At 37.3% G+C, this 12,951-nt stretch overlaps 1 protein-coding gene across 1 annotated transcript in view; it reads left to right on the forward strand.

The window, feature by feature from the left end:
- Positions 1–12,951, forward strand: part of KIF13A (kinesin family member 13A) — a 102,326-nt gene that overhangs the window by 50,592 nt on the left and 38,783 nt on the right. Inside the window, exons 5-11 of the mRNA XM_062498781.1 lie at positions 2,508–2,600; positions 3,097–3,277; positions 4,256–4,343; positions 5,629–5,763; positions 6,272–6,384; positions 11,402–11,513; positions 11,920–12,132. Coding sequence (XP_062354765.1) covers positions 2,508–2,600; positions 3,097–3,277; positions 4,256–4,343; positions 5,629–5,763; positions 6,272–6,384; positions 11,402–11,513; positions 11,920–12,132 — 935 coding nt within the window. The remainder of the gene's footprint in view (positions 1–2,507; positions 2,601–3,096; positions 3,278–4,255; positions 4,344–5,628; positions 5,764–6,271; positions 6,385–11,401; positions 11,514–11,919; positions 12,133–12,951) is intronic.

Consider the following 12,951-nt stretch of genomic DNA (forward strand, 5'->3'; position numbering starts at 1 on the left):
GGTTAGTGTAGGGAAATCATCCTGTTAGGCAAACTTTTTCTTTAAATTTCTTTCTTTTGCTGAAAATTAAGTCATAAATTAAAACCCCTGCTTACTTCCTTAAATGCTAGGCATCTGTGGGAGAAAGGTTCTGTAAATAATAAAAAGTATGGATTGCAGGCATTATAGATTTATTTAGCAAAACAGAAATGCAACAGTGTTGACACTGGATCTGTGTTTATTTTGACTGTAAATGCATATGAGCACAATTCTGTATGATACAGAGTTTGTGCAGACCCACTAATAAAATTCATGAGGGAAGTAGTGAGGTTTCTTAATGAAAAATAGCAAAATAACAAAGGTGATATACTGCTACCCTCAATGCCCTGCATTTGCCAGTTAATAAAAGATCCATAATTGAAGTTCAGGATTTTTTTTTCTTTTCTTTGAGTGCACTTGAAACCAAATCTTATTTTATCCCATGATCATTTGGGTGTTTACTATAAACAGCACTCTTTAATGACCCATTTGTCTATGCTGGTATTGCTGAGCTCTTCAAATATGTAATAAAAATACCATTTTAGAGTTATATATCAGTGTCACATTAATTTTCTGTTTATGACAACAGTTTGAAAATTAAGTATCTCCTGAAAAATAAATCCAGCTTTGCCGGTGAGATTTAAAGTGGATTCCAACCCTGATATTTAGCAGTAGAGAAATCTGTAGGTCATTCTATGGTCATTATGACCATGCACAGTTTTAAAACACTTTGGTAATTTTTTTTTCTCTTTGGAAACATGGAGGAGGTTACTGGTTTATTGCTTGTCAGAAGTGGGTGATAAGATTTTTCCCTCTTCTGACAAATGGTTTTGTCTTCCACTCACAATCACTTTGTAATGTTTATATACTTTATTTTTCTTTTAATATTTATACTCAGCAAGTCTTTGCTTGATTTTGTGTTTTTGCTCAGCAAGATAATAAGTGGCTCCCTCAGAAGCTGGTTAGAAAGCAAATTTTTGTTTATTCTACATTGTTATTAAAATCTTCTACTACTATATTTCATTCATCAGTAGTTGAGCATTCTGTTTCCAGGTTGTTGAACAGTGCTTTCTCAACATAGATATTATAAAATGACCCCTAGGTGAAGGAGAAGTGGCTGAATGTGCATGGTGAAGGAAATGGAGTTACTCCAGAATACAGTGGATTTTCCTCTGATTTTAGTTCCTGTGTTCAGTATTTCTGAACTGTGTTAATACAAGTCCAGTGACACTTTGGAATTTTAGAATTTCATCTAGAAAGATACACAAAGACCATTTCATAGTGCATCACTGCACTAGTTTTCTCTTTGTAGGAGAAAAGAAATCAGGTTATAAATAAAGGAAAATGAAAATAATGTACTTTTTTGTCCTATTTACATGCCCCTAAAACATTCTGCAGTCATTCGAGTGGTGGTTCTGCAGGAATTCTCTGGGCTATGGAATGTAGATATTCTCAGAAATCGTGTAGCGAGATTTATGCTTGTATATACTGTTTTGAGAGTACAGAAGTCATTACTTCATCCATGGTGAGAAATAATTTTTCCCAGCTGACAACTGCTGTAACTCCCATACCAAGATGAGATCACAGAAAGTGATCAGACAGTTATTCTAAGTTTAAAACCGTACATCTGAAGGTGAACAAATACTGTCCTCGGCTCAGCTTTCCTTTTGGTTTTCACACAGCTGGTTTTGGTGTTCACAGAGCTGGTGAAATGGTCTGATCAGAACTCAAAGCAGACAACACATTAACCCTCTTTGTGGTGTACAAACTCTGGGCTTTCCTATTACGAACAAACAAAATTAAATACTATGACTGTTTTAGTCTTCTACATCTGAAAGATTGAAGTGTATCTCAAATCTCCCTGGTTCAGGGAGACAATTTTCAGATTATCAAATTCTGCAGCTGATGTTTAAAATGACGGATTTGGCAGAATATGTCCTCAAACTGATCTGTTGAAGTCTCGCAGCCTCCTAATCCACACTTTCTTCCTGAATGTCATTGGAATGCTTTTATCTTGGTTCCAACGTCACCTTGCCACAGGGTAAGTCATAATGGCTTATGGTGAAACTTGAAGCTAGTTCCCAAGAGAACTACTTGTATTCCCATGTGCCCATAATGTCCCAGTTCACCAATGGCTTTCACTGAAATTTTGTTACAGAACTCTTTTGGGTATAGTCTGCGATTAAATAATGCATACTAATTGCAGAAACTACAGTGAAATAATAATAATAATAAAAAAATAGACATCTGTGATTATTTTCTAAGCATTCAACTTCTGACACCTTTTGAAGAACTGCTCGCTTTACAAGATGATCAGCAATATATTTAAACACAGGTAGCAACAGTTTTGATCTTATCACTCAATTGTACACGAATAATATGTTTGTCTGTGCTCTTAATCATAAAAAATTATGTGCAAACTTTTTTTTCTTGTTTTTAGTCAATTTTAGTATGTTATATGATTTAAAATAAGCCAAATTATTTTCTAGGTCAGGAAGTGGTGTTCAAGTGCCTTGGAGAAGGAATTCTGGAAAAGGCCTTTCAGGGATATAATGCCTGTATTTTTGCCTATGGACAGACAGGTGAGTGCCCTAAAGGGGGAGAACACTATGTGCACATGGAAAGTGGGAACAACAAACATGAATATTAAGGCAGATAACATTTAAAAATTGTATTTTGAAATATGATGATATTTCATATTCATCTATTACAAGTAGTGACAAGTGAATTCTTAAAAGCTTTGGTCAGTATGATCCTGGTTGCTACCTGTTGGGGCCTCTTTCCAAGACTGAAAGGAGTATTTCCTACTGGAGACTCATTCAGTTTCTAGTGTTTAAGTGTGTTCCAATAGGTACCAAGTAATGTCCCTACTGAAAGAAACCTTCAGGATAATTTCTCCGTTTATTTATCTCTACCTTGCCCAAAGAATAAGCTATCTGTCTGGAATAGCATGTCCTGTTGTTCTGATACATGCTTTTGAAGCAATAAAAAGAGAATTAAAATGTGCTTCTTGAACAAATGAGTAACTAAGAAATTGTATTCTAAAGCATTTTATTCTCCTTTTTTTTTTCCTTTTAGGTTCAGGAAAATCATTTTCCATGATGGGCAATGCAGAGCAGCTGGGTCTGATCCCACGGCTCTGTTGTGCTTTATTTCAGAGAATCTCTGTAGAAGAAAATGAATCTCATACTTTTAAAGTTGAAGTGTCCTATATGGAAATCTACAATGAGAAAGTCAGAGATCTGCTTGACCCAAAAGGGTGAGTAGCTTCACTTTCCCCCCACAGCCTTCTGTATTTTTGTCTAAAACTCTAAAAATAGGACTTGGTCTTGGAAGTCCCCAAGAAGGTTTTTTTCAAAATATATTTTTATATGTCTTCTTTAGAGAGGATTAGATGTCAAACACCAGAAGGAAGAGAATATTCATGTGAAGCATGTCTATGCAATAGTAACTGATGCGATTAATTTAAACATTAGGATACCATCCTACTGATGCAAACAAATACTGAATGAAGTACTTTACCACCAGAAAGCAAGACCACATACAAGTAAATTCTGGGGTATTTTTGCCAGGTGATCCAGGCAGTATTTGTTTAAGAATTTTCATCAGCTAGAAGAAATTTGAAGCTTATTCACAGTTTGGTCCTTAAGGTTTAGATGTTCAACTTCTTTGAACGTGGAAAGGTGACACCTTAGAATATACTTAGGAATTCTTTCTTCTGTTTTGTCTGTACTGAAATAGTGGTTAGGCACTTTTGGCTTGGAGATGTGTATACAAGATGTAGTTTGACAGGACTTTTTCAGCTGAGCATTGATATATGTGGTTTATATTTCAGTTCTTGAACATAATTGCTGAAGGTGTTGTATGCAAGTTAGTTAACCAGATAGATTTCAGACTTACTCAGTATGTGTCAATGAAGTGTAGAAAATGTGAGAAGAATGGAAGCTTTAGTAAATTGATGCAAATTAAGGCATTTCAGGTTTTGTTCCAGCCACAAATATTAGAGGGGGAGGATGCATTAAAAATAATTTATGTATATAGATCAAAACTGGTTAGATTGGTTTGAGTCTTTACAGTTCGAGCTACAAATTGTGGAATACTTTCTTCTTCCTGTTACAATTAAAAAAAGACATAAATTGACTTCTGCTATATAGAGGGTACTTAATTCATATTAGGGTAATTTTTGGATATCCATGCTAATTAGTAGATTGTGCATGAGGTGTACTTTATTCCCTAGGAGTCGGCAGTCCCTCAAGGTTCGAGAGCACAAGGTGTTGGGTCCGTATGTCGATGGCCTGTCTCAGCTGGCTGTTACAAACTTTGAGGTAAATCTAAACCAGGGACAAGTTTATAAATAATACCTACGTAAATGAGTAGTAGGAGTCTCAGAAGAGTTAAACTAATATCTATCCAGATATTTTGCTTCTCGAGTGATTATGGTGTCTGGCAATTGCAAAGCTCTTCTCTAATTCTTTGCAAATATTTATTTCTTGTGGAAACACTGGGTTTGCCCTTGTCTTAGTTACAAATGTAGTAGTGGTAGCTCATTAATTTGCAGTTTCACTGCATGTTATATATGCCATGATATTTGCTTGACACAGAAAATACGAGGATTCTAAAATGAGGGTATTAATCTTCCAGCATGAATTTGACTTTGTTGTTGAATACTAAATTCTGTTTTATATAGGTGTATATATAGGTAATTCATAACTTAAATCACAGCAGCATCTAAGTTCACTTGATTTACCAAAACACATTCAAATAAATTACCATTGTGGAAGCCAATGAACCACTATAGGCAATAGTGGAAATAATGGAAACAATTAAAGCAATGCAGTTTTATTAATTGTGTGGGACTTTCTTTTTATGAGGAAACTGATTTAGAAATCTGATTTGGAAGTGTTTTTTTAAAAATGGTAATTCTTCGTGTAGTGGTATGTTTTGCTTTTTTTCTATTATTTTTCTGCAGCATCTGTGCATATTATACAGTTACAAAAACTGCTTTGGCAGCTTTTATTATGAATTGCTTACTTTGCAAGCACACCTCCTTTGTGCAAATTCTAGTACATGTTGTTCATGCTTAGGTTTTGGCTGATGACTTCTGAAATGGTTTTGGAAGACTCAGCAAGCACATATTATCAGGCTCTGCCTAGTTACTTTTGTCTTGCACATGTGAAAAGGTACAGGTTGAAATGAGGTAACGTTTTGAGCCAGTTACATGAAGCCAATTAGTGTAGGTCAGTAAAGAGATGCCCTGTGTTCACTTGTGTAAGTGAATCTGTGCTGGCCTGATTCCTGGCATTAAACAGTATGATTTGTAATGGTGATGTCACCGACATATTTCAGCAGCAGATATGGAAAAGGTGCATTGACTGTAGTTGCTGTGCTTTTAAGTGCAGCACTTAAAACAGAGATACAATTTAACATTGTTCTGTGGACTAATATGCCTCTGTAGCAATACATCTCAAAATGTGCAAAGAATTTTCTCATTACTTCTACCTTCCCTTCTTCCTCTCTCACACACACCCTTCCATCTAGATGAAGATTTTGTTTAGCAAGCTCAATATTTTGCTTTTATCCTAGCATCCCTTTTTACTCTTTTTGCTCTAGGATATTGAGTCACTGATGTCAGAGGGAAACAAATCACGAACAGTTGCAGCAACCAACATGAATGAAGAAAGCAGCCGCTCTCATGCCGTGTTCAATATTATAGTGACTCAGACACTCTATGACCTGCATTCTGGTGTACGTATTCCTGGTGGTTAATTTATGAAGTTGTGGTGGATTCTTCTTCTTCATTTCTCTTCCACATACATCATCTGTTTAGCTGTGCTTTGACTTTTGATGCATGGAATGCAGTAATGAAGATTGAGAGAACTCTGGTAGAGTGAGGAAGCAAACCAGATAAACAGTTGGATCACTTCTTAAGATTATGTTGACGCCATGATCTTCTTAGGTCTTAACTATTGCTGGAGTTAATGTGTTTTAATGGCCTACTCTGCCATAAGGTGATTGATGTTACCACATAGTCGATTCTGGTTCCTTGGTGCTTCAGGCCTTTGCTAGAAAATACATGAGTGACTTTTAAGGATCTCTAAGACCTCTGACAATTCCTTCTTCTCTCATGTCTTGAATGTGATACTTTAACCCGCATTATTGTGAAGAATGGTGTTTCATGGTGCCAGTGTCAGGCGTGCTGGTGCTTCATGCCAGTGTTTCTTAGCTGTTGTTCTCCCCTGTCCCATCTGTGCAGAATTCTGGAGAGAAGGTCAGCAAGATCAGCCTGGTGGATTTGGCTGGGAGCGAGAGAGTGTCCAAAACGGGAGCTGCAGGAGAGCGTCTGAAGGAAGGCAGCAACATAAACAAGTAAGACATCAGCATACGCAGGCTGCAAACCCGAATCTTGAAGGAATCACTGGTTTCCTGCCCTCCTCTTGGTGTGCTTGTCACAAGTCAGCTCAGATGAGCTTCATCAGAAGCAGTTCAATTCAGCTGCTCTGTGCTGAGCAGCATGTGTTTCCTGACACTGGCGTAGGGATCCTGATTCGTACTTGACTCAGATGAGGGCTATATGAATTTTATCTGGAAAAAGTGACAGCAACGCTCTTTAATTAAGCATATACCTTTTGCGATTCATTTATACGCCCTGTCCCCAGGCTCATGTGTTTGTCTCATCATCTGCTCAAAGAAGAATGCAGAGTTGCAGAGTTGAATGGCTTTGCTCCAACATGAATTAAAATATGTAAGGGTATAATGCACAGTTTGAGAAAATCGGATCAGAATGAAGCTGTGTTGGTTTAACATTGCCTTGGGCATTTGTGCTCAAGCAATGACAAGTTTCAAAGCACGTTTCTAGCCATAATTACTGTGTTACTGTCCAAAAGCAAGAATGTAGCACACTATTACTGCTGTCTTAAATACACTGGTTTTCTGGGAAAGAAAGAGTGTAACTGTTACATTAAAAACTACTGCTTTTTCAATTTATTTCAAAATGTTACAAAAAGTTTTGGTATTTTTATATTAACAATGGCAGCACAATGGTGTATGAATAGCATACATACTTAGAGTGATACAAATTTACCTTTTGTTAATTTGGACATGTTTGCTCTTTCTAGCTTAGTTTCCAATTTACTTTGTGTTTAATGCATCATATTGGTAGCCACATTGGCGTAGTTCTTTTGAAACAAAATGATGTCGCTGTGTTTGCCTAATGGCAGATACTGTAACCTTACCCCACAGGTTCCTAGTTAAATTCAGATCAGTTTTACTGGAAACTGTATGTGTATTTTGCATAAACAGAGGTGAAATTAAATGTTGCTTTCTAATTTTTGGAAAAGAATTCAAATGCTACCTGTCCCAACAGCTAGTAGCAGATTGAAAATATAACTATAAATACAGAAAGACTTCAATTTTTTTTTTCCTTTTAGGGTATTTATTCAGTGTTAAACTTGTATGGTATCAGTGCAGTAGGAGAGGATTATTTTGCCCATGCTAAACCTCTTTGACAATACAGAACTTCAGATAAAAGCACCAAATATTTCTGTTAAATAAATTTTAAAAAGAAAACTGGACAGCTCTACATGTTCCATTGAATTCAATTCTTATATGATATAAATCTGTAGTACTTAGTCTATTTAGTCAACATTCTCTATTTGAAATCTGCTTTGGAACTTGATAGGTGAAAGAGAATTCTTAGTGCTGTGCTTGGTATCTTCTGTTAGGAGTTTTGCTGCTGGAGCTTTAATGAAGTCTGACTTTTTAAAGCCTCAGAATAGATGTACATGTTTAGTCAGACTAGTTCTTCAGGGAACATTGTGTGCAGTCTTCTTTAGGGTGCAATACAACTTACTCATTAGGGAAAGGTAATAATTTTTTCTGGAGTGATAGAATTTAAACCATATACTATGTCAGCTCCTTTTCTTATTATATTTCTTCTATAAAAAACCCTAGTGACACATATTGGTGGCATGTGTTACGTTTAATGAGATAAAAAATGGAGCTGCTGGCATGTAAACTTGCTGCTTGTTTTATGTTTTATTGCCTTGAATAAGAATGGGGAAATAATGTGCCTGTTTTTTTAGTGTCTGTACTGTTTCTTTCTGATCAAAACTGGCTAGAGCTGTGGCTAGATGCCACCTTGGTCCCACAACTTTTCCTGTTGAAAGCATTCTTTCCTGTCTTGGGGACAGCATATTGCAGAGGGGGGCTGCTCTCCCATTTACTGCAGGAACTGAAAGTTGTGTCATTTTGTGTCAACATCTTCCTCAAGTGGTAATAGAGGTGCCTTCTGGTTTTTTTGGTTTTTTTTTTTTTGTTTTTTTTTTCTCAGACCTGATGCAGAGTTGCTTTGGTAAAGAAGGTTTTTGGGAGATTTGCCATACCTCATAGGAAAGCTGGATGTGCTTGTTCCTCCCCAGGATGTGCTAGTTCCCATACCCAGTGTAGAAAAGGAGGTGCTTAACAACTCTTTGTGGTGTAGTCAAAGAACTTCTAGAACACAGTAGTAGGAGGAAGCAGAATAAACAGTCTGTCAGTTAGTGTCTACAAAGAAAAAATACTTTCTGTGAACAGGCTGCAATTTTACCTTTGATTAGCAAAATCATAGCTGTTGTAATTTTAACTTTAGAATGCATAAAGAAGACATAGGCGGGGGCAAGGAAGGGGTTGGGACAGGCCTGGCTCCAAGCTGATTTGAGGGAGGGCTTTAGTATTCAGAATTAACTAATAGAAAAGTGGGTTCTGTTCATTGACGAATTTGATTCTAAATTGTAGATTTAGAAGTAGATTGAATGGGTGTCACTTAGGGTCAGAGTTGTCTCCCTGTGATGGGGAAGTACCACTTCCTTTTGAATGCTGCTGGCTCAGGCCCATGGTGGGAGTTTTCCCACTAGCAAGGACAGCCTGTCATGCCTGAGGAACAGGGACAAAGAGAACAGGCAATGTGCAGAAATGGCACTTTGCTGTAATCTTGCAGCAAGCCCACTCTGCTGCTTCTGGCCTGATTCAGTTTGCTGTGTGCTGTGGGCTTAGGCTGTCTGGTTGATTCATTACATAAGTACCGTGAGATAGGATCAGAGTAATGACAGATCTGTGATGCATCACCCAGCACGAAGCAAAGAAGCTGATGAGTCCTGTAATTATTTTGTTGGGCAGCCATTCCTTTTGCTGCTTCCCTTAAAGTCTTTAAACAGCTTTGCATTATGAAATCTCAAGAAAAGTACGTAAATTATTCCAATTTGGCTTTTATTGCAGATGTTAACAGTTCCTCTTAAGATCAGTATTTATAAGGAGCAGTAACGTTATCACATTTTTTTTAATCCCATGTTAATAAACTACCTTATAATTTCCTCTTCATTAACATACAGTACCCTTAACTCAAATAAATTGGTTTTGCAGCCCAGCTAGGAAATAGTTTTCAATCACAGGTTTCATTGAATCCCTGTTCTTCCTACTTCCCTTCTGACTGTCCATTTCTTCCCCTTCCTTCAGCGTTTGGCTTTGGTTTTCACATTTCCCCTCATTTAAAGAGAGAGGAATCAGAAGAAAGTAATCTAGGATATTTTATTAGCTTTTTGCTCCTTGGGCTCCATTGGGAGTGTACTGGTGGTACTCTTTAGTTGTGCTGGAGGAGGTTGCTATAGAGCATCATGGAGCATCCTACTGTTTGCTCTTGTGTGTTTAGCATGCTGTCATCTCTCTCTGTGGAGACAAGAGACTGGAGGCAAGAACTACTTTTCCTTTTTCTATCTTCCTCTCACAAACATTCAGAGGTTATTAGGCTGTTCTTTAGGCCACAGAACTAAATGTAGCTTTCTATTTTTGCTGTGAATTTTTCAGAGGTGAATCAGAAAGTTTTCCTACAGGCAAATTTACAAATATGGTGCTCTCTTGGGAGTTCAGAGTACCTAGCCTTTCCTTAAATTTCTTTTACATTTTCTCCCAGGCCTATGCTATCTTTATATGCAGTATGGAATACCTTTTGTGGCACATGTAATGCTTCTTGTTAACTTACCCTTGGATATCTTCCTTGAAATACTCTTCTGCAACATTTTTGTAATTTTCTGAGTGCTATTTCTGAATCAGTGGTGGTTTCAAGCAGCACTGAGGATCTGTTATAAGTACTGTGCAAATACTGCCTATAAACCAAAATAGTATTACTTCTTTGAAAAGGAAGCACAAGAGAGTGAAGTGAAACACTACAATTAAAGATTTATTTGACTATCATATTGCAATGCTGCTGAAGCCTTTTCCTTTGATACCTTATACAGGGTACCTGGATATTTGAGCAGGAGTGTGACAGATCCAGAATCGTCTTGGGCTTCAGTGATGTCTCATTTAAAACCCTTTAGGCATCTGTTTAATGTTCTCAGGCTCCTCAACAAGCTAATTATCTTAAACATAGTCACCCCAAGAGCCCTGATGTCACTTAAAATTTACACCAGGTTGTGTAAGAATTGCATAATATAGCACACATATGCTTTGAATAGATTGCTGACACAGTTATACCTCGTTGGTAACAGAAGTTGTGCATGTACCAAAATGATGAGGTGGCTATTTTCTTCGTGGTTCTGGAGTGTTGTTTGGGATTCAGCTGTCTGCTGAGCAGTTTGGGGGCTTTTCTCTTTCACACTGGTTCAGGACCTTTGTAACTGGGAGATTGTTTGGTCTGTGCCCCCTGCAAGAAGCTGCCGAGGCTCTACCTCAATTTTAACCCAACCCATTTGTCAAGGGACCTCCTAATCTGCCTTTTCTGATCAGCAGCCTTCTATGGCTTTGTGATGGTTGGCTGGTCACTGCTTCACCAGGCAGATGAGTAGTCCTGGGCTATAGCTGGATTTGTTCTGAGGATGCCTCCTTATGGCTGGAGAATTGTTTCATTTTAGTTGGCATTTGAGTCAGCGTTCTTAAAACACTGTTCCCAGAGACAGGGGTTCTTGCTGTGCTGCCAACACTGACTTGTAACACTGTCATGAGACCGTGTCCAAATCAGAAGGATTTTATCCTCTGAGAAAAGTTAGATGTCTAATCAGGGGAGGTGATTTTTCATATACTGAAGCAGTCTGTTTTACACTTTTCAAACTATTCTAAGTATTTCAATATAGTCTCAGTCTTTCTGAAATAAAATCCTAGTACCACCTATGACGAAACACTCTTGATACCAGTTCTTTTTCCTCTACATATTCTACTTTAAAGAAATACACTGCCTTGTTTGGAACAGGGCAATGGGCTAGCTGGTCTCTGGTGGACATTTCCAACTTAAAATATTCTATGATATTTTAAAAATTGGATGTGAAGTTCTGCAGAGCAATCCCTTTTTTCTGTGTTTCATTAAATCTGCATTTGGAATATTTGTTAAAGCTGTTCTGCTGTTTTACATTTATAGATCTCTTTCAACACTGGGGTTGGTTATATCATCACTTGCTGACCAAGCAGCAGGGAAGGGGAAAAACAAGTTTGTGCCTTACAGAGACTCTGTACTCACTTGGCTTCTCAAGGTAATTTATATTTTCTGTTCACCATATTCAGAAGATGTCAGTTTACTCATTTGTAGGATCATTGTAGTATGCCTCTGTGTACATGGACTTCTCATGGTTTTTTAAAGAAATGAGTGAAGGAGCTCTCATAGCTATATTATTCTGAGTAGCACGGACAGCTAAGTGTATCTTGAGTTAATTCAATGTAAAATTCTATTTGACTGTTTTCAGTTGTAATGGAATCAAAGGTGGTAGAGGTGGCTAGAACTGTTTATGGAACACACAGATTAGTTTATATCCAGAGCACATTTCAGTGCCTAAATAGTACTTTCAGTGCCTTTATTAAGTATTTTAAGTCTCTCTGTGAAGACACTGTATAGTCTCAGAACAGTTTTTAACTCTTGAACTTTCTGTGGCTGCACTGCAGGACAACTTGGGAGGAAACAGCCAAACTGCCATGATAGCCACAATTAGTCCAGCAGCAGACAACTATGAAGAAACACTCTCTACTCTGAGATATGCAGACAGAGCCAAAAGGATTGTTAATCATGCTGTGGTGAATGAAGATCCAAATGCTAGGGTCATCAGAGAATTACGTGAAGAAGTTGAAAAACTGAAAGAGCAGCTCTCACAAGCCGAGGTAACCTTATGCACAGTATAGTGTAAAATGAGCTTGTCAAGGAAATGTCACATTGTGTGGAAGACTCACTTTCTTACAAAATGTGGAAAGGAAGAGTCTTGCACCCATTCTTCTTTTTTTGTTTCCTTTTCTAAAAAAATAATTAACCTTTTTTCCTGAATCCAACATAATGTATGCTTATTTTTAATGACTTTAAAATGAGGACAACATTGTACTGATGGTGATCCTTATCAGTTCTTCAGGAACTTAATGCCATGCAGTAATGGATGCAGCACAGATAAGGACTAGATTACGTCTTCATTGTGTAGACTCACATATTAGCGGAGACTTATTTTTTTTTGCATTGGTGGACTGTATGTAAAGTCAGATGGAAAGATGTGAGAAGTCTTAAATCTCTTATTGAACAACAAAATTCAAGGGACATTTCTCTCTGACATTTGTGAAAATCTATTAAAATTGTCAGAAATACAACACTGAAAACCATCAACAACTTGCTTTACTGCCTTAATAGCTGACACTGTGTGATTGGTGCTTATCTTAGATTTATATTTCTATTTGAAGAATAAAGTATCCGGGTAGGATAGTTCATTTGGTATCCAGGGTATCTGGACAAATTAGGTACTTAACAGATTGGAAAATATTTTTGATCTTTTCAGGAAAGACACAAAATACTGATGGAAAAGGAACAGAACTATGCTTGAGGGTAAATTTGTGTGGTGTTTAAATTTCATCATCATTTAAGGACTAGTGCTATTCACATGAACAGTTCCTTATAGATTGAAATGGGAAAATCATCTTTAAGGAAAAGGAGCCGTTCAC

This window comes from Cinclus cinclus, chromosome 1 (assembly GCF_963662255.1).
Source record: "Cinclus cinclus chromosome 1, bCinCin1.1, whole genome shotgun sequence".
Classification (NCBI taxonomy): Eukaryota; Metazoa; Chordata; class Aves; order Passeriformes; family Cinclidae; genus Cinclus; species Cinclus cinclus.